General features: G+C 46.3%; 1 protein-coding gene across 5 annotated transcripts in view; it reads right to left on the bottom strand.

Annotated features, from left to right (window-relative positions):
- LOC147608364 (uncharacterized) overlaps window positions 1-21,574 on the bottom strand; it is an 86,056-nt gene that overhangs the window by 3,889 nt on the left and 60,593 nt on the right. For all 5 annotated transcript variants that reach the window (XR_015264543.1, XM_086789542.1, XM_086789541.1 and 2 more), the window contains 2 exons: window positions 4,482-4,784; window positions 4,130-4,325 (listed from right to left, as the gene is read on the bottom strand). Coding sequence is in view for 4 of the 5 variants with exons in the window: in XM_086789542.1 (XP_086645668.1) it covers window positions 4,130-4,325; window positions 4,482-4,784 (499 nt within the window). In the remaining variant the exon portion in view is untranslated. The remainder of the gene's footprint in view (window positions 1-4,129; window positions 4,326-4,481; window positions 4,785-21,574) is intronic.

Raw genomic sequence — 21,574 nt, 5'->3', positions numbered from 1 at the left:
CGCAGAAATGAGGATTCCAGGCCAAGGGCTATCTGTGGACGAGGGCCTCTGAGAAGATCCATCGAATCCCCGGTGTCCAAGGGCCTCTGCGGGTAGGAAGGCGCAAGAAAACGCAAAGCCAAGTGTGAAAGAGGCTCGCAAACTGCTGTGGACGACGGCCTCTGAGAAGATCCATCGAATCCCCGGTGTCCAAGGGCCTCCATGGGTAGGAAGGTGCAAGGAAATGCACCTGATCAACAAATCTTTCAAGGCTCCTCCCAAGGTTGCAATCCTCACACAATGAGCTTGCCCAAAAGGGTCCTTCTCTGGGTTGCGGCGGTGTCTATCAAGTCCAGGCCTCCCTGAGCCTAATGCTGAATCAGTACACACCAGACCACCTTTGCCCAACCTAGGTGACCATCTCCTCCAGACCAAAGAAAATTCTGGATCAAACGCAGCACCTGCCCAATGCAAGAACAATGGAAGGCCTGGCATGAAGTGATGTACCACATGGTAGCCAAAAGAACCTGGTTTGCTACCACCACATGCCCTGCAAGTGATAAACAGGCAGAAATAGGCAGAGCTCCAACATAGAAGTTTCCTCCGAATGCTCACGAGAAAGGAGCCCACAAAAAGGAAGAGGAATAGTGCAAGCGGGCAGCCCTAGAGCACAAAGCAGGAAATGGAGAAGCGCTCTCCTCGGCTGCCCTGAAGACTTGGATGTGGGATCCCATGAAGAGGGCCGCAACTCCACCAATCCGGGAAGGCAAAATCCAAGTCTCAACATAGTCCCCTCCAAAAAGGCCCAACCAACTATGTCATATGCCTTCTCGAAGTCCACAAGCAAAACGGCCATATCCTCCCTCCAAATCTGGTTGTGGTTGTCGCCTCCCAAAAGGTGAAGATGTTATCCAGGATGATGCGGTCTCGGATGAAGCCAATCTGACTAGCATGGATCAAATCTGGGAGGGAAGGTACGGCGCCAGGCCTTTCACACCACTTGGCGCTGTGGCCCGTTCTACACCTTACACACGGGATCCCCCCGTTGGCACTACGGGCCACCTGTTTGGCTCTTCCCCCCCCCTATTGTATGATTTAGCCGCTCAGTTCTTTATACTGATGCTTGTATTTTGCAGCACCTAGGGAGAGTCTCCTGGGCTGCCATGATGTATTCACTGCTCTTCTCTCTCTTAGGAGCAGGAGAGATCTTTTGTAGCCCTTCGGGCGTTTTTATATAACTAATGAAAGGATCTTTTCTCGGAAAAAAAAAAAAATCTGGGAGGGAAGGTTGAAGGCATAGGCTGATCACCTTGGCCAAGATCTTGTACATCCTCCCTAGGAGGTGATGGGTTCGGCGAGGCTGGCGGCCCGCCATCTCCGCAAGTAAGGGCTCATAATAGTTCATCCATAGAAGTTAGGGGGTTGTTTGAAACAGTTTCCTAAAAGTTTCAAACAGGTTTCGTAAAATCAGCCCAAAGTTTCCTACAAGTTTCCTACCTATAGGTTTTTGCATATACAAAATTTCATATATATATATATATATATATATATATATACCTAGACGAATCCACGAACATGCCCAAATTCACCTTTTAGGAACGTGCGTGTTATATACTCATGGTAGTCAACCCACAAGACTATATAACTATCAACTCCATTATGCATAGTATGGACTAGATACTACGACATCCCCACTAACGTCATCATTGCCCAATAGTGGGTGTAGAACTCTGTATCAAGATATGCTCTCACACACGCACTCCACACACACACACACACACACACACATAAGAGCATATATTCACACAAAGCCCTTCGTACTGAGTTTCTGTCAAACCTCCGGAGATGCAGGGCAAACTCACTCATAATGAAGCCTAGCACTAAGAAAAGTAGCAAATAGAAAGAATTAGTCCAGCAAATAAGTAGGTAAAATATGTAAAAATAACACTAAATGCATAGAATACATGGAAACATCAATTTGAAGCCTACATGTAAGTGTAACAATTTACAAAGAGAGAAACCTCTTTATCAAAATAGTCGCAATTTTTAGATGTTGGATTTGGGGCAAAAAAAACAATGCATGAAAGAAACGCATTTCCTATAAGGAAACGTTTCCAAGTTTCCTACCTTGGATGAAGGAAACGCGTTTCCTAGCAACTATGAGTTCGTCTCGCGAGAACCTTTGTGGGGGCAAAGCAATCACAAGCACCGATGCGCAGCGCGTCAGTGAGCGCCGTCACCGGCACGAGTGCGAGAGGGAGCGCGGATGGGAACCCCGTGCCCCTGTAGAGGAGGGGAACCCATTCCAGGAGCCTCATCCGCAAACGCCTTGTCATGATTCTTCCTCAGTAGGGGGAACAGTTCTCGAGATACCCGCTGATGATGAGATCGCGAGGAAGAGGGGAACCCATTAGGGCTTTGAGAGAAGAGGTGGGCAGCGTGGGTGGGCCCAGTGGGCAGACGCCTAGGGGTGAAGTCTGGCATGCCGTGCCCTATCTCGGCAGGGGCACACACATGCCAAAAGTCCCATCTAGCAACAGATGTAACACTAACCAGGGAGGCCAGAGTACTCCAACCGCTGAGTGAAATGGGAATGCTCCATGCAAGAAATGTCAATCTCCGGGGGGAGCGACTCCAAGGATGTCACGATGATGCGGAGTGTCGATATACCATCTGCTCAAGCGACGACGGGTGTCTCAACTACCTAACCAAGGATCCTGCCAATCGCTGGAAGGACTGGCAGGTATTCCTCAGGGAGTCCTGGGAAGTGACCGGAAAGCCTTATGCGTGTGCCAATGAGTCTGACTCGAGCGAGAATTCATGGTGCCAGCGTGCCAAGAAGAGTTATGCCTCCCATACTGGGAGCGGGCCCCTGTCATCAAGGATGCTCGCCGCCATTAGGGTCGAGGAGTCAACTCTATCCTCAGATAGCCCTTGCCCATGAACTGAATGCCGGTGATCCAGCCCTGGTTGCCAACCAAGGCTGCCTGAAGCAGGTCTCTAACCTGTCCATATGCTGGGTTGCTGCCGACTAGAAGTGGTGTGTCATCCACAGCAGCGATATAAAAGGCCAAAAGCTCAAATTCCTCGATAGAAAAAGTACATCTGCGAGCTGCGTCGGTAGGGGTAGACAGAGCGGCTGCCATAGAGTCCTCCAAAAAGGGGAAAGGGGGGGGGGGGGGGGGGGGGGGGGGCTGCAGGCACAGGGCAGCAGATGAAGTGGGAGAACCAGAGAACCTATGCTGTGAGGGCCGGGCCGAGGCAGGGATCGAAGCTGAGCGGAAAGAGCGGGGGAAGAGGAGGAGAAGGGGGAAAACAAGAAGACAGAAGCAGGAAAAAAAGGGGTGAGAGTGACAGTTCTTACACCCCAAGCAAGGGCAGGAAGAAAGAAGGGGGGGGGGGGGGGGGGGCGGCGCGGGGCGGGGAGAAGTGCGCACAGGAGGACTGCCGTGAGGAGGAGCATGCAGGAGGGAAAGGGGAAGGGGGGGAGGGGAGAAGAAGGGGGGCTGCAGGAGGTGTGGCAGCAAAGAGGGGGGGTGCTGGCGCAGTTGCATGCAGGGCCTCATTTTGAGTATGGTGCCTGGGTTGGGGTGGACACACACACACACACTTACTGCATTTGTGCTCATATGACACATGTAATGGCACAAATTGTTTGATAGCCTACTTTACTAGAGTTCTTTACTTCCGCAACTCTTTCACATTGGACCTATGGGTTGTTGCGACTCTGCTGCACCTTTGTATACGAATGTTCATCATAACCCTACAAGGGATGGTGGTGGGAAGTTATGTTTTTGTGGCACTTGTTGCCTATGGGTTGCTGCTATTCTGCTGCGCCTCTGTACACGGTTGTTCATCATAATCTTACAAGGGATGGTGGTGGGTGCAGCAGTAATGTTCTTGCGGCACCTGCAGGCAGGCGGAGAAGGCGCAGAGGGGCTGGGGCCTGGGGCCTGGGCAAAGGGGCTGGGCAGCAGGCTCAGGGAGTTCTCTCACCCTCTCTCGCTATCAGGAAGACATCGCCCACTTCTTGGCTCTTCAATCTCAAAAACTTATGTAGCAATACAGCAGAAAGCCACCAATACGAAAACAAGCCTCAGCAGCAGGGACATACGAAAACAAGCATGATATGTCAATGCAGTGTGCTCACCTGATGTTGGTCCTGCAGTTGCAGGGGCAGGTGCAGAAGCTCTTTGTCCATCTGCTGTGAGCAAGAAACTGGATGTTTCCACCAGCAGTTGGCTTCCAACAGCATTAGTTCCAGTCACATGAACCTGATTTTCAATCACATTGTTCTGGCTGATTCCTGTTTGAGTGTCTCTGCGTTTTCTTATCAAAGCCCATCTCTTTAACAGGTGATGGACCACATATGCCAAGCCATACAAAAGACAGGTAAATAAAATGTGCAAAGAAAATATGTTTCTTCAGTTTAAAAATCAAATAAACTGTCTAGCACGCATGGAAGACCCAATGCTAATCAGGCTAAGCCAGTAGTAACATACCTGTGACAATTGTGCAGCAGTGCGCTCGTGCTTAAAGGCGCCCTTTAACATAGTTGCCCAATTCCCCTCTCCACATTTCTCCACTGCTGCAATAAGCTCTTGGTCCTCCTCTGAGGTCCAAAGTTTTCGCTTCTTCCTTACTGGCTGTGCCTCTGAGGTGTGAGCACCTTGAATAACAACATTGGATATCTGACCATTGCCTTTCACTTCCCAACCACTTGAGGAATTCGGTATGTCAATCACAAAACAGGCTTCTTGATTCTTTGAAGAAGAATTTGCTGAAGTTCCTGTTGTAGCCAATACCTGCCCATACAATAGGTCCAACAAATAAGCCTACAGTGAACACGACACAAAATAAGTGTCTAATGACAGGAAACAAAAAATAGGCATCACCTGCAAGAATACTGGTCTCCAGAACCTCCTCACTGTTTGTGCTAATAAAATTTATAAATCTCCCAAAAGGAAAAGGGGCAGTCAATGCCCAACAAAAGAAGCAAAAGAACGCACTTTTCATAGCAAGGGTCAACTCCTAGTGGAACTGCCATAAGAGACAGTAAACCTGGGATTCAAAGAATATGAAGCTCTGCAAATATCTTTCCAAAGACAATCTGAACACAGCTGGTCTTGCTAGACTTGAGAGGTCTGGCTCAAAATAGCTAAGAAAGAAGAATAGCATATACACATCGATTGGCACGCATGAATATTTGTTTCTATGACATGCGTCATAGTTGTCATTTACGAAACGAAGGTACAAAAAAATGGTACCGGTACGGGACTTTTAAATTTTGAAAAATAAGTTCGATTGCGGTACCGTCCACTTAATAAACACTTGAAAAATAGATATTTGTACACTTTTGGCCATACTTTCAGACTTGGCACCATACCCTGGGCCCTCCTTTACTTTTTCAGTACCTGAAACAAATCATGGCACCATACTCTTCTTTACTTTTCATACTTTCAGACTTGGCACCATACCCTCCTGTACTTTTTTAGTACCTGAAACAAATCATGGCACCATACCCTCCTTTAATTTTCATACTTTCAAACTATGGACCTCGTACTTTTCCTTTCCTGTGGAGTCCAAACCTCATTTCCAAAGAGAGAGGGAGGGACTCGGGAGAGCCTAGGTAGTAGGCCCTAGAGACTCAGAGAGCTTGAGAGAGAGATGGGGCCCAAGTGACGAGAGAGAGAGAGAGAGAAAATGAAATGAAATGAAATGATATATTAACGTCTTCAAAAGGCCAAAATGACCTATGAGACCAAAAAGGTTACAACAATTGGTGGATCTGATACAATGTCTGTGTAAGCAAAGCTAAAAACAACTAAACAACTAACTGAAACTGAAACAACTATGAGGAAACGTACGGTACTAGGAGCTCCTAATGGATAACATCTGGGAGGAAAACTCCAGCAACAAAGGTAAGCATCATACACATCACTATCCAAAGATGTCTCTCATCGGTCGATGGCGGATATCCTCAATGTCCTCCATGGTGAGTACTCTAACTGGACGTCTCCCATGCCGTGCTAGTATGGTCCTGATCCTCTGTTGTAGTCTCCGCCGGTGTCGAGATGGGCCTCTCATCTTGGGACGCCTGGACCGCCCCAACTCTATAGCCCGATCAATCAGTGTACCTCTGGTGCGACTGTACTCTGGGGCTAGCTGCAATGCCTGCTGACCTGACTGCTCAATCTCTGGTCGAAAGAAGTCTGTAATCTGCCTCTGTAGGTGTCTCTCCCTCTCTAATCCCCTCCCTCTCAGGAGACCCTCTCTATGTCTACGCAGCTCCAGCAAGTACAATCCGAGGCATCTCTGATCCTGGTATCTCATGACTCTAGAAAGTGGTCCAAAGCCCTCTCTGAACAGGTAGTGAAAACGGCCTCGTATCTCATAATATACTGGACAGTGACATATGTAATGTAACTCTGTCTCTGGCTCCATCTGGCACAGCTGACAAATCCTGGCCTCAGCTGGTACTCCTCTGAATCTGGCAGTCTCAATCTCTAGCTGGTGTGAGGATGTGCGCATCTGACCAATAGCACACCGCACCCCATGAGAAAGATGAGTATCCATGTAGCTGGGTCTAATCACAAACCCGTCCTCCGTGAGCTGGAGAAGATGATCTCTATAGAAAGCCATCTTCGTACCAAGCTCGTGTGTCGGCTGTATCCATGTCCTCCTAGTGTCCAGCTGAGTCAAGTCTTGCCTGATAAGTCTGGTAATCTCTGCCCGTGTGAGAGAGAGGGAGGGTGCATCCAGGGAGTACTGAAATGGAGGTAGCCTGTCCATACTAAAGCCATGCAGTTGGAACCAAGCTGTCATCTGTGCATACCAAACATGATCCGTCTCCCTGTGATGCCAACTGTCGTGAAGACTCCAGGGCTAAGCGAGCATATCTGTCTCTAGGGAGAGCCCAAGTGCTATACTGATCGAGTGAGTGCCTCTACTACCAATGGGGGGGCAGCCATCTCTGCACGGATAATATCATGTGGTACGGAGGCCTTGGCCCTAATCATCCGGGAAATCATAGAAACCAAGGACCTCTGCATACGTCTCCATCCATCAGTGCTACCAGCTCGGCTGTGGTGATCCACTGAGGGTCCCCATATCTCCACTCCATACAGCATGGCTGAAGTGACCAAAGTGTCAAAGAGCCACAGCTTTGTTCGAGGTTCCTGAAAATGAACCTGCGAACACATCCTCTCTAGTCTCCCCAATGCTGCATAAGCTCTGGTCAATCTGGTCTCCGCTACTCTCCTCAAGGAAAATAGTGGGCCACTAAAAACCACACCAAGGTAAGTATATGCATCTGTATACTCCACTGTCTCCTGACCATATGTAAAGGTGGGCATTGACCTCCTAACCCACTGTGCTGTGGTGTTAAACACCATCACCTTGGTTTTACCAAGGTTAACAGACAATCCACTGTCCTCTGCAAACATGTGCAATGCATCCAAATGACGCTGCATCCCCTCTGGAGAATCTGAGATCAGCACAATATCATCAGCATACAATAACAGCGGAATCCATGTCCCTGCTAGCTGTGCTCTTCTGTCACCCTCCCGTTCTACATAGTCCGAAACCTCATCCACATACATCCCAAATAAGGTGGGGGAAAGTGGGCAGCCCTGTTTCACCCCAATAGTGGAGTGAACCATCTCAGATATACCCTAGGTAGTACGTACCTGCCCCACAACTGTCCTGTATAAAGCCATGATTCCCCAAATCAGCTCTGTGGGCACTCCCATCTCCTGTAGTCTGCGCATCAGTCTGGCTCTCGGTATTGTGTCAAAAGCTTTGCGGAAATCCACAAAGCAATAATAAATCCTCTTGCCATATAATCTGCCCTCCTCAATAATAGCTCTGAGTGTCAAGATATGGTCAAGAGTGGAGAAACCTCTCCTGAACCCTGCCTGCCCTGATGCACGTATGCCCTCTCTCTCTGCCCATCTACTCAACTCCTGCTCAAGCATAGATGCATATAATCTAGCCAATGTGTGACCAATCATGATGGTACGATAATTCCCAGGAAGCATGGGATCCCCTGACTTGAAGATAGGCACAATCGTGGACATATTCCAAGTCTCAGGAAAACCCTCACACATGGCTCGGTTAAACATCATAGCAATAAGCTCTGCAAGCATATCTCTGGCATGAATAAAGTGCTATGCTACCAAACCATCATGATCATATGCTCTCCCAGTCCTCATCCTGTCAATAGCTTTCCTTACCATCTCAGCAGTAAAGAAAGCACACGTCTCTGGGCATGGCTCCGATGGGTCTGGCAGGGGCGGCTGTCCTGGTGCTGTGTACAGGGATGTTATGGCTGGTGATGGTGAATGCTCATGGAATAGTCTCCATGCCTCGCCTGAGTCCTGACTCATAAATAACTGGTACAAATCCCTCTCTAACTGAGCAAGATAAGCCCTCTTCTTCCGTCGCACTAGGTGCCGGAAGGTAATCTGTGACTGTCTGTGAGTGGTAACCCCATGAGCACCTCTCTCTGTAATCTGATCCTCATCTCTCTGCACTCCTCATCATACCAACTGTTCTGGGGCATGTTCCCAAATCGTCTCCGTGTAGGCTGACTATGGGGATATGCCTCTGATGCTGCAGCATGAAGCGTCTCTATCAATATCTGAGTGAGCTCATCTAATGGCCGTCCCGGCTCCTCGGCACATAGGCGTTTGTATATCTCATCCGTGTATACAGTGTCAGTCTCCCTCGTAAAGGTATAACGAGTGTGTGTGTGTGTGTGTGTGTGTGTGTGTGTGTGTGAGAGAGAGAGAGAGAGAGAGAGAGAGAGAGAGAGAAATGAAATGAAATGAAATGATATATTAACGTCTCTAAGAGGCCATAGTGGCCTATGAGACCAAAACTGAGAGTACATCTGAAGTTGGTGTCTCATCAAAGAGAACAACTAAATGAGACTAAAAAGTACAATAAATTGATTGTCCTACAGTTATAAGAACAGAACTCTAAGACTCCGAGATGATACTGAGTAGAAAATACTGGAAAATACTGAAAAATGTATATCAGGTAGATCCATGTATGCTGATCAGTTGAAGTGTTGTCCTCTCCTTAGATCAAGTATCTCGGTACATCGGCAAATGTAGTGTTCCTTTGTCTCTACCTCCTGGTAGCATAGCTGACAAATGCGGTCATCCATGATCTGATGCACATATCGCCCTGTCTCAATCCGCAGTTGGTGTGATGAGGTCCAGATCTGTCCAATGGCACAACATATCCCATGTGATAGGTGTACATCCATGTACGCCGGGCGGGTGATAAAATCATCCAATGAGAGGTGTAGAAAATGGCTCTTGTAATGAGCCATTTTCGTGCCCAAGGGCTCAAGGGAGCTAGTCCATGTCCTCTCTGTGTCCACTCTGATGATATCCATCCTGATCACGCGGTTTTGCTCTGAGCGGGTGAGATCCAAAAATGGACAATCTAGACTGTACTGAAAGGGTGGTAGTACCTCTATCCGCAAACCATGTAGGTCAAACCATGAGCGTACCAACAATGAGTATCTCAATCCTCTGCCAACTGTATGGATGAGGTCAATGCCAAACGGGAGTACCTCTGCTGAGGAAGCTCCCATAGCCACTGTAAAAGGTAACTGCATGGAATAGGGCCTCGGTTACTACCGGTGGGGCACCCAGCTCAGCCCGAACAATCTCATGTGGTACTGATGATTTGCTCCGAATCATGCGGGCAATCATCATAATCAGTGGTCTCTCCATTTGCCTCAATCCCTCATCTGTCCCTCTCTCAGATCTGTGATGTCTACTGGGCCCCCAAATTGGAGCTCCGTACAGGAGGGTCGGTGTGACAAGCGTATCAAATAGCCACAATTTGGTGCGTGGCTCCTGAAACTGTATGTGTGCACATTGCCTCTCAAGTGCCCCCAAGGCTGCATGCCCTCGAGCTAATCTAGCTGCTCCTGCCTCCTTCAGGGAAAAACGCGGTCCTGTGAAAGTAGCTCCCAAGTAGACATATCTGGGAGACAGCTTTGGACATTTGCCTTCCTTGCCAGGTTGCTTCCGAAGGCGTGCCTTCTCAAACTTGAGAAGCACCCAATCACCCTCTTTGAAATCCATTTGCCTGCAATGTTTATCTGCAGCTTTCTTATGCTTTTCTTGAGTTCTTTGTATGGCTGTCCGTACCTATGAGAAAGTTGTATCGAGATCTCTAACATACTCATCCGCAGCAAAGATTTCATCCTTTGTCCGAAGGATAGGTCCCTGCCATAAACAATCTCAAAGGGTGCCTTTCCAGTCAAGGTGTGCACTGTATTGTTATAAGCAAACTCAACAAGAGGCCAGTACTTCTCCCAATCTAATTTCCGCTCAGCCACATAACATTTGAGCAAATCAAGTACAGCTGAATTTGCAATTTCACTCTGCCCATCCGTTTGAGGATGATAAGCTCATGAAGAATTCAGCTTTGAGCCCATATTATCAAATAAAGCCCGCCAAAACAAACTTGTGGTTCTCGGATCCCGATCTCCCACAATAGTCTTGGGCATACCATGATGCTTGAAAATCTAGGCCAAGAATATCCTCGTCGTGTGCTCATGCGTAATATTCTTTCGTACAGGAATGAAATGAGCCTGCTTGTTGAACCTGTCTATGATGGTCCATATGTCCTGCTGCCTTTTAGGCAAATCCATGATGAAATCCATAGCTATGGACTCCCATGGTGGCTGATCCAAAATAGGCAATGGTTGAAGCAACCCGGGTGCCTTTCAAACTTCACTTTTTGAGAAACCATACATTCGCACACATATACATCTATGCCTTTGAAGTTTGCGTATGTTTGGGCAAAAAAAGTACCTCTCCAAAGCCTGCGTAGTGGCAAGAATTCCTCTATGCCCTGAATACGACGGTGCATGGCATTCATCCATCACCTTAACCCGTAAATCCTTATGCACACAAGCGTGATTTTGCATCATCAAATATCCATCCCATTTGCAGTAGTTCGGGACTGAAATGCCTTGTTGTAAAAATCAGCCCTTACAAGCTGAAAATCCTCATCCATATCATACGAATTTCACATATCGGAAAGGTCTTGATGATAGGCAACAGTGACAACATGTACCTGTGGCCTTCTAGAAAGAGCATCTGCCACTACATTCTTTTTACTAGATGTATGCAAAATCTGCAAATGAAACATAGAGAGGAAATTTGCCCATCTCATATGCTTCTCTAATAATTTAGTTTGCATCAAGAAGTACCGCAAACGCTGATGATCCGTTTTGACAACAAATTCAGTCCCAAGAAGATAATGCTTCCATACTGTAAGGGCATGAATAACTGCCAATAGCTCTTTTTCATAAACCTACAAGTGGAGCTCTACATGTTGAAGACGCGTGCTCTCAAAAGCTATGGCGTGTCCTTCCTAATTCAAAACAACTCCAATGTTGTCCCCACATGCATCACATTCAACCGAGACAGGTTTATGTAAATCCGGAATAACCAATACCGGTCCTGATATTATTCAAGCTTTCAACTTATGGAAAGCTTCCTTCTCTACATCATCCCACTTAAAGACAGCTTTCTTCTTAGTGAGATCATGCAAAGGTGAGGCAATCTCAAAGAAATGTTTGATAAACCTCTTGTAATATGCACATAATCCAAGAAAACTTCTGACTTGGTGAACCGACTTCAACTCTGGCCAATCCTGAATAGCCTGTATTTTGCTTGGATCCATGCGTACCCCATCCTTGGATACAATATGGCCAAGATAATGAATCTCAGATAAGAAGAATTCATTCTTCTTACCATTTATGTAGAGCTTATGCTGTCTAAGCTCTTCAAAAACTGTCGCCAAGTGTTCTCTATGCTCTTCCTCATTCTTTGAGAAGACAATGATGTCATCAAAGAATGTGCCAGTAAACTTCTGGTGTTTTCTAAATACGAAATCCATCATTCAATTAAAAGTGGTGGGAGTATTAGTAAGGCCAAAAGGCACTACCAAAAACTCATATAGCCCAAAAGCACTTCTTATGGACATCCTAAGGTGCCAATCTAATCTAGTGATAGCCACTTTTGAGATCAATGCCGCTAAAACAAGCAGCCCCTTCCAATTTATCTAGAATATCATCTATGCGTGGAATAGGAAACCTATTTTTAATCGTGATTTTATTGAAGGGGACGTACCAACCCTTTCTCAAGCAAATCATTAACTTGCATCATAATCTCCTCGTGCTGACTAGCACTCACTCGATAAGGTGGCCTATTTTTAGGAGGAGAGCTACCCGGGATTAGATCAATACGATGATCCTCGGGTCTCCCTAGTGATAACTCACCAAGCAAAGCATCACACAAGCAATCGCAAAAACCATGCAAAAACTTTAATCTCTCATGCGTCAAATGATCCACATTTACATGAGTTTGAGCATGTTCAACTTCATCTCTAACAAAAACCAAGTAAGCACAAGTAGACTTCTTCATTACTTTGCGAATTTATACATGACTGACAAGCACAAGCATCTATGACCACTTCCCTACCTCTATGCAAGAAGGAAATTTTCTTGGACTTACAGTCCTTTTTAGGCTCCATACGAGCATGCCAGGGCATTCCCAACAATACATCACATCCCGTGAGTGGAGCAATCAAAAAGCTCTCATGATCTAAATAGCCCTGGATATGAATGCGGAGTTTCCCAAAAATAGGAGTTATATTAACCCCTTTACCAACAAAAGCGGCATCAGCATTCATTTGCATACCATAATCTGATACATTTAACCCAATAGCTGCAGCCATCTCCTCAGAGATTAAGTCATCTACGGATGCATCATCAAACAGGAAAAGAGCAGGCTGATCCTCCAGTTGCCCCAAAGCCTTGCATATGGTTCTACTCTTAGCAGGCTGCCCCATATTTCCTTGAACATCACGAATTACATTCACATCAAGCTTCTCAACTTTGTCCCCTATATTCTTGGGATTCTTTGGACACTTAAGATACAAGTGGTCCTTGCTGCCACATCCAAAACATTTCCCATCTCGAACATACTCAAGCCTGTGCTGTTTCGACAGCCCAACATCTAAGAATTTACTCCCCGGCTTCTTAGACGAGCCTTCCTTTGTATCAAAAGAACCTTTTTGGTCACTTTTATGGGACTGTCCCTCCTTTTTCTGGTCATAACCAGCCCTCTTTTTGCCTTTGTATGAATCTGAAAATGGCCTTTTTTTTGGGTAAAACATGCAACCGTTCCGCCACAGTAGCCGAATGAATGAGCTTTTAAGAGTCTGATTCGGGTACACCTCTAGGCTATCCTGTATTATAGAGTGCAAGCCAACTTCAAACTTTCTTTTCTTCTCTTCCTCATCAAGAGACATGAACGGGGCTACCCTCAACATCACCTTCCAAAATTTACCCACATAAGCCTACATAGATTCTCTTTCATCTTGCTTAACCCAATCCCATTCCTTTTTCACTTTCTTAGCAAAGTTGGGTGGTAAAAACTGTCCATAGAACTGCCTCTTAAAATTAGTCCAAGACCATCCACCAATCACTGGCCGTATCTTTCAAGTGCATGCCCACATGTCACAGCTTAGACTTCTCTGTGAAGTCTCCATCACAAAAGGCTATTCCTTTGTAGTATCCATCTTTCCATGGAAATTTTTAAATTTTATGTCCTTATCCCCCGATTTAAGTTCTCGGGTCTTCTTCTTGCTACGTAACCTGTCAGGGAAACAGATCTGTCTTTCTTACTCCGAAAGTGAGAAGAGCCCTCATGCTTAGAGTGTTCCTATTTCCGAGAGGCATGACAAGAATGAGAGGAGGCTTCATCAGACTCCTTAGAGTTTGCATGAGTGGCATGATGAGACACATCCTTCTTCATCTCTCCTTTTTCCTGCAAATAAGATTTGGCCAAGGATATCCCAATTGGGCAGCTATGGCCTCGAAAATCTCACCATTCGTGTTACTCTCTTTCTTAGACAGCAAAACCCTCTGTACATCGGAATCTTCCTGTATAGCTCTCAATGCTACAGTCTCATCACAGTATCGCCTAACTTGGCTTCTCAGAGTTTCCAACTCAGACGATACATCCGTAAGTGGTGCAGCAAGTGGGGTGTTTTGGTACTTCCCTAGGCACCTCATCCTGCATCTATCTATCTAGTGTATTCATCACATGCTCGTCATCACTCACATAATCAGCCATATTGCAGATCAAAAATTTCTGCCAACACAGTAATTTTCTGCGTCCGGAACGCTCTACATGCTACCATCAACAAGGTGATTTAGCACAGACTAGAGAACCGAAGCTCTGATACCGCTGTCACAAATACGGAAGCGTGTACACAGAAAACCTTATCCCCATATATAACATCATGGCATCATACACAGCATCTGACATCATCATCATCACCATACTTTGATACCACTGAAACAACAATATGAAAATCTGCACAAAGACACAACACTAAACTATTAACAAGTCATATCCATGTTCTTAAAGCATCAATACCTAGGATCAGGTCCGACTCAAGTTTGTCAATTCAAAGTGCCCATTTGAAAGCTATATAGTAGAAGACAAACCTCCTTAGTATTGGCATATATGCTATGAGTAGTGCCACATGTGAACATGGGCTAACCAAGGGCACTTTTCTCCCTTTGGGTTTTTCCCCTCAGATATTAGGTGTGAAAGGACACCACATGTATTGGATTTTGATATTGTGGAGTCACCCTCTTGCTCCGCACATTGTATCCCATCTTTGGGTAAGAATCGATCACCATCACGCACTCTTGAGTGTGCTTGTTGCTATGTTTTCTGTGTCTCTGTTTCTGTGAACCCCTACCCTAAGAGTGGTATCAGAGTCAGGGTTGCAACCCTCTAGTTGTGCAATTCCCAACGCCCGGCTTCCGACGACCTTCCGTCCGTCATCAACTGTGGCTTTCCATCTTGCACAGTCCACCCGTCGCTGCCCATTCCGGCAGGCTCTCCTCGCCTCCACCGCCCGTTTCAACCTCCAAAGGGGGCGATGCTAGTGGGGAGGGCTCCACCACCGCCCAACCCACAGGCTAAGCTCGCACCACAGTGGGCGGCGCTCGGCTGAGCTCCGCCACACTTGTGGCTTACGTGGCAGAACCCACATTTTGCAAAAATTTTGGGCCTTCCTTCCGCCGTCATATCAGTTCCATAGTCACAATAAACGTTTCGAGGTTTTTTTCGTTTCGAGGTTTTTGGGGTTTTGTTTCGAAAGGTTTCGTCCCTTGGCTAAGAAACCGGGAGGTTTTGAAAAATCAATAATTTCATAAAGTATAAATACTTAAAGAACTTATAAAGCCATGTAAAAACAGTGTAATGATGAAAAAATGGTCTCTTCTCACTCATCTCGAAACCATCCTTATTTTGGTGAGGCATTATGGCAATTTTGCTTGATTAGATGCCACAAGTGGTTCAATCAAGGACTCTTACGAAATTGAAGAAGAGAAGTTAGAAATTGGGAAAGAGTTAAGACATCGAAGGAAGAAAAAGGGGAAAGGAGAGAAAAGGAGAGGAGAAAAAGAGCAAGGGAGAAGAAGAGGAGAGAAGAAGAAAATGAAGTAGCAGAATGTTGGGTGTTGGACTCACACACTCACACACACAAACCTGCACATTAGGGTTAGGTGCAGGGTAGAGAAGCTCACACACAGAAATGAGAGAGAGAGAGAGAGAGCCAAAAGTGTGGTATCCACAAAATGCAAGTCAACCCTTGCATGTGTGCCACATCCATATAATATAGAACTACAAAATATTATATGTGTCCTTTCACACTTGATGTCCAAGGGGAAAAACCACATGGGAAAAAGTGCCCTTGGTTAAGCCCTGTTCACACATAGCACTACCATAAGTGAGCATATGCCTACAAATCCCCCCTGTAGTGGAAGTGTGAACCTGTACAAAGTAGCAGATCACTCTCTGTATGAGAGTAAGCCCAAAGCTTTGCGGAAAGCTTCAAACTTTTCTCGAGGTAAAGCCTTTGTGAATAGATCTGCAACATTATCCTGTGTAGGGCAATAAGATAAACCGATCTCCCCTGCATGTAGCCTCTCTCTCACATAGTGATAATGAATCTCTATGTGCTTGGTACGTGCATGAAATACTGGATTTCGTGCCACGGCCATAGCACTCTGGCTATCAGTGAGAATGGTGGTGGGTGTCTGCTTACACTCACGAAGATCAGCCAATAGTCTCCTCAACCATACACAATCTACTGTAGCTGTAAAGACTGCCCTGTACTCAGCCTCACAAGTAGATGTAGCAACAGTGGGTTGCTTTTTACTTAACCAAGATATGCATGAGCTGCCAAGAAAAAAACAATTCCCACTGGTGGATTGCCTGGTATCGTAATCACCAGCCCAATCTGAATCACTGTATGCATAAAGCTGCAAGCTGCCCCCCCTGGGATAGAACAAACCAAGATCCAGGGTACCCTTAAGATAACGAAAAATGCGTTTGACTGCTTGCCAATGCTTTGTGCCTGGGCTGTGCATGAATTTGCTCAACAAAGACACCCCAAAAGATATGTCTGGCCTCGTGTTACATAAGTAAATGAGGCATCCCACTGCCTGGCTATAAAGGCCGGCCTCAAAAGGCTCTCCAATATCATGCATAGTAAGCCGTACACCTGATTCTACTGGAGTAGAAATGGGCTTACATTCATCCATGTGAAACCTTTTTAGCAAACTTTTTATGTACTTAGTTTGCTGCATAACAATGCCATCATCTGTATGCATAAACTGTATGCCGAGATAGTAGTGTAAAGGCCCCAAATCTGACATATCAAATTCAGCTTTCAAATCAGCTTTGAAATCTGAAATTTGTGCTTTGCTTGTACCTGTAATGAGCATGTCATCTACATACAAGATGACTATGAGAATATCGGCATCGGTTTTCTTCACATACAATGTGCTTTCAGCTGGACTATTCTCATAACCTTGGCTGGTTAGATGAGCATGTATCTTATCATACCAAGCTCTTGGAGCTTGCTTTAACCCATACAATGCTTTGTGCAACCTGCATACTTTATGTTCCTCACCAGGAACTACAAAACCAATGGGCTGATTTACATATACTATCCCTGTAAATCCCCATTCAAGAATGCAGTTTTGATATCCAACTGATGCACTTTCCATCCTTTATGGGCAGCCAATGCAATCACTGATCTTGTTGTGGTCATTCTCGAAGTAGGAGCAAAAGTCTCTTCATAATCTATTCCCTTTTTCTGGGAGTAGCCTTTAGCCACAAGTCTTGCTTTGTACCTGTCAATAGTACCATCAGACTTTCTTTTGACTTTGTACACCCACTTTGTGCCAATTACATGCTTGCCTTTAGGCAATTCCACAAGATCCCATGTATTATTCTTCATGATAGAAGAAATTTCAGCTTGCATAGCTTGCAACCAATGCTCATTTTCATGTGCTTCTTCATAAGAAGAAGGCTCTTCTGAATCAAAGAGACCACCCATTGCGAATGCAGACTCCCCACGATGTACATTCAAAGCATGGCTGGAACTAGCCCTTGTTCTACCTGTGAGTGGAGCTGCAAGTTTGCTTTCTTGCAAAGTTTTCAGCAACCATCTTGGCACTGACTTGGCTGTGTCTATGGCTGTTTGCTCTTCCCTGACAAGATCTTCCACTTCTTCCACAGAAGGGGGCTGAATGGCTGGCTGGTCCACATGTTCTACATGTGGATTTTCTTGGCTGATCTGAATCCCCCCTAATTGCAATGGGTAAAAGTCCATCAAACATGTCCTGTATGCCTGTATCATTGCTTTTATACAAGCTGACCATGGGCTGTTCTGAATTTTCAGCAAATACCACATCTCTACTCACAAAAATCCTTCGTGTAGTTGGATTATAAAGACGGTATCCTTTGCTTTCATTGCTGTAGCCCACAAAAATGCATTTAATTGCTTTGTCATCAAGCTTTGTTCGGAGTTGTTCTGGCACATATGCATATGCCAAACACCCAAATGTACGCATATAATCCACTGTTGGCTTTCGGCTATACCAAGCCTCAAATGGTGTTATGGTTTTCAAAGCTTTTGTTGGACACCTGTTCAACACATGAGTTGCACACATTATAGCTTCCATCCAGAATTTGTGAGGCAACTTTTGTGCTTTCACCATGCATCTTGCCATCTCCATGAGAGATCTATTTTTCCTCTCAGCTACACCATTCTGCTGCGGTGTATAAGGCACAGTACATTGGTGTTTGATGCCCTTTTGAAGCATATAATCCTTGAATGCATTTGACATGTATTCTCCACCTCTATCTGAGCGAAGTGTTTGGACTTTACATGCACACATATTTTCAGCCATTGCTACAAAGTGTCGAAAGCATGTAAACACATCTTCTTTCGCTTTCGAAGGGTAAGCCCAAGCAAACCTGGAGTAGTCATCAATGAATGTGACAAAGTAAAGATGCCCCCCTATGGATGGTGTCCGCATTGGACCACATACATCACTATGTATGAGCTGTAATTTATTTTCAGCTCTAACAGCTCCATCTTTGGGGAATGATTTCCGATGCATCTTTCCCAAAATACACCCCTCACATACATGTCTTGGCGGAGACTCAAGAGGCGGCATATTATCAACCATATGATGCTTCTGCAAAAGCATCAAACTCTGAAAATTTACATGCCCAAAACGAGCATGCCATAGCCCTGCATCATGCATAGCAGGAGTGTGGGCAGCCACTGTATTTGCATCATAAGTGCACTTGTCATAGCTGTCCAGCTTATACAAGCCTTTGTATCGTGTTCCAGAAGTGACTATTTCATAACCCTTTGATGGGTCTTTTACCAAACACTTCCCATCTTCAAATTCAACCTTTAAACCTTGGTCGTTTATGGCTGAGACGGAGAGCAGATTTTTCTTTATCCCTTGAACATACAATACATTTTTCATACATATATTGACACCATTGGCTGCAATAAGTATGACATTACCAATTCCCTTTACTAGATATGTGGTATGATCTGCACATGATACAGTGCGGCCATTTGAAGCATAAACCAAGTGCTGAAATACATCTTTGCATGAAGTGATGTGACTCGAAGCACCACTATCAAAATACCATGATGCATTCTGTCTGTCAGATGCAATGCAAGACATATCAGTGTCTGAAGCACCTGGTGTGTCACTAGTGCATGTAACCAAAAAAGTGTACTCTTCCTGGATTACATTAGCTGATTGCTTTGCTTTGTCATCCGAAGAGTCTGCTACTGCATTGCCTGCTTCTTTCTTTTTCTCTTTTGCAATCCTTTTCCTACATTCACTGATGTAGTGTCCAGGCTTATGGCAGTAGTGACATTTGCCCTTCTTTTTGGGCTTGTTTGCATCCCCTTTGTCAGACTTTTCACCACTAGAAGAGGGCTGACCATGACCAGCCTTGCTAGAGTGTTGTCCCCCATGCTTAAAGCTCTTTGCTTTACCCTTATCCTTGGCTGTAAATGCCTTTTCTCCACCACGGTTGCTCGATATGTTTGCTCTTGTTTGCTCTTCCTGCAAGAGTAAACCCACGAGCTCTTCAAAAGTGACGGGATCACCACCTCCTCTCATTGAGAGGTTGAGAGAGGTGTGAAAGCCCAAGTAGGAAGGCGGTAAAGAATGAAGAGTGTTGGTGACCATCTGTCTGTCTGGGATAACCTCATCAATGTTGAGCAATTGTTCCTGCAAATCTTTCACTTTGGTGAGATGATTTGCCATGGAGTCACCCTCATCCATAGAAAGAAGATCCAATTGCCTCTTCAAGTAGACAACTCTTGCCTCGTTGCGTACCTGATACATTGCTTCCAATGTGTCCCATGCAAGCTTCGATGTCTTGCATGAACGAATGTGCGGAATAATAGTCCTTTTCACTGAAAGGGCTATCAATGACATGGCCTGTGCATCTCTAGAGTCCCATCTTTTCTGCTCTTGTGTGGGAGCAGGATCTACATCAGGAGCTCTTTGAGCACCTCCCCTTTGAGGCGTGGCTGGCTGAATGGTATGTGGGCGTGTGTCATCACCACACACGATGCCCCAAAGCCCTTTGGCTACCAGCAAATTACGGATCATAAAACTCCAGAGGGAGTAGTTAGATCCATCCAGCTTGTCCTCCTGGGTGAGCACACCAAATACATCCGTAGCATTCTGTGCCATGTCAACAAAGTATAGCTGCAAGCAAACCAAGCACCAATGTGCACTGCCAGGCAACCAAATGTCCTGCGCAAATGTATGCCTGCAAACCAAAGCAAGTGTAAACCTGCACCAAATTGTCCAATTACACTCAATGTGTATACATACGCGACAAATCGCAGCTGTAATGCCCAATTACATGCTCCAATCAGAAAATCCCCAATTTTTATGCACTCCAATCGCTTCAATGTGCATCTAATTTGCCAATTTTGACCTCAATTTTGAAAACCCCCAAATTTCTGCAAATTAGAGAGGTTCAATTTGCTGATTTTGACCTCAATTTCAAAAACCCCCAAATTGCAGGCAAAGCAAAATGCCCAATTTTTTCAATTTGTCCTGAAATTGATAAATTCCCCAAATTTCTTGAATCCTGTACCACCTGCAAATTCAAATCTTCCTGGCAAACCCTATTTTGTTTACTGAAACACAGGTACCTGGGCAGCCGGGAAGACCTTGTTGAAGGTAGTCGTTGCAGGTGAAGGCGTTGGAGGGAGTTGTTGTTGTAGAGAGTCGTTGCAGAGCACGGATGGCAAGACGGAGACGTGCAGAGCTGCAGATGGGTGCACACAGGTCACAAGGTGTGCAGAGGACAGCAAGGCGGAACAGACGGAAGGGGCAGCCGTGGACCAGTCGTAGGCGGGAGAATAGTAGACGGGCGCTGAACGGTGGCGGACCAGCAGAAAAGTGCTTTGTGCAGCTGTCGGGTCAGCAGCAAAAGGAGGGAGCGAGAGGGTACAAGGCGCTTCAGACGCAGGCTCCCATGCTGGTGTCGGGCGAACAGGTCAGAACGGGAAGCCGTTGTAGTTGCTGGCGAGAGCGAGGCGGAACGGAACGGCAACGCGAACGGCAGTCGACGGCTGGAACTGGGCAGTCGAAACGGACGACGGTGACGGCAGGCGCGAACGGGCGTTGGGACGGCCAGCCTGCAGCCGCCAACGGAATGGGACGGCGATGCCTGTGCTGAGCGTCGACGGGCCTGGGCTGGTGGCCCTGACGGGACCACGGCAGCCGTTGAGGGCTGTGACGACGGAGCGTAGCCTCTGGTCGACCGGATGACGCCGACGGTGCCCAGATACGTAACGGAGCTGGGCGGCGCAGGTGGTGTGACGGAGCGGAGGGGGAGCCTGGGCGGCGGCGGGAGCAGGCACCGGCTGGAGTTGGCAGAACCGCCCGCGAGCTGGGCGGAGGTGGTGGGCTCCCCACTAGTGCCGCCCGTCTCTGGCGGCCGGACGGCTGAGCTCCGACGGACGGAAACACAGCGGCGACGGAATCTGACGGACAGAAAAACGCAGGCGACGGAATTTGGCAGCCTGTGGACGGAATTTCACAGAAATTTTTCCATTAGCAGTTTTCCAAGGCCAGCTCCCAGCTCCCAGCTCTGATACCAAATGTTGGGTGTTGGACTCACAC

Source organism: Cibotium barometz, chromosome 53, assembly GCF_041138505.1.
Source record: "Cibotium barometz isolate CiBa-2024 chromosome 53, ASM4113850v1, whole genome shotgun sequence".
Classification (NCBI taxonomy): Eukaryota; Viridiplantae; Streptophyta; class Polypodiopsida; order Cyatheales; family Cibotiaceae; genus Cibotium; species Cibotium barometz.
The sequence above is the reverse complement of the archived record's forward strand: the minus strand, read 5'-3'. Positions and strand labels throughout refer to the sequence as shown.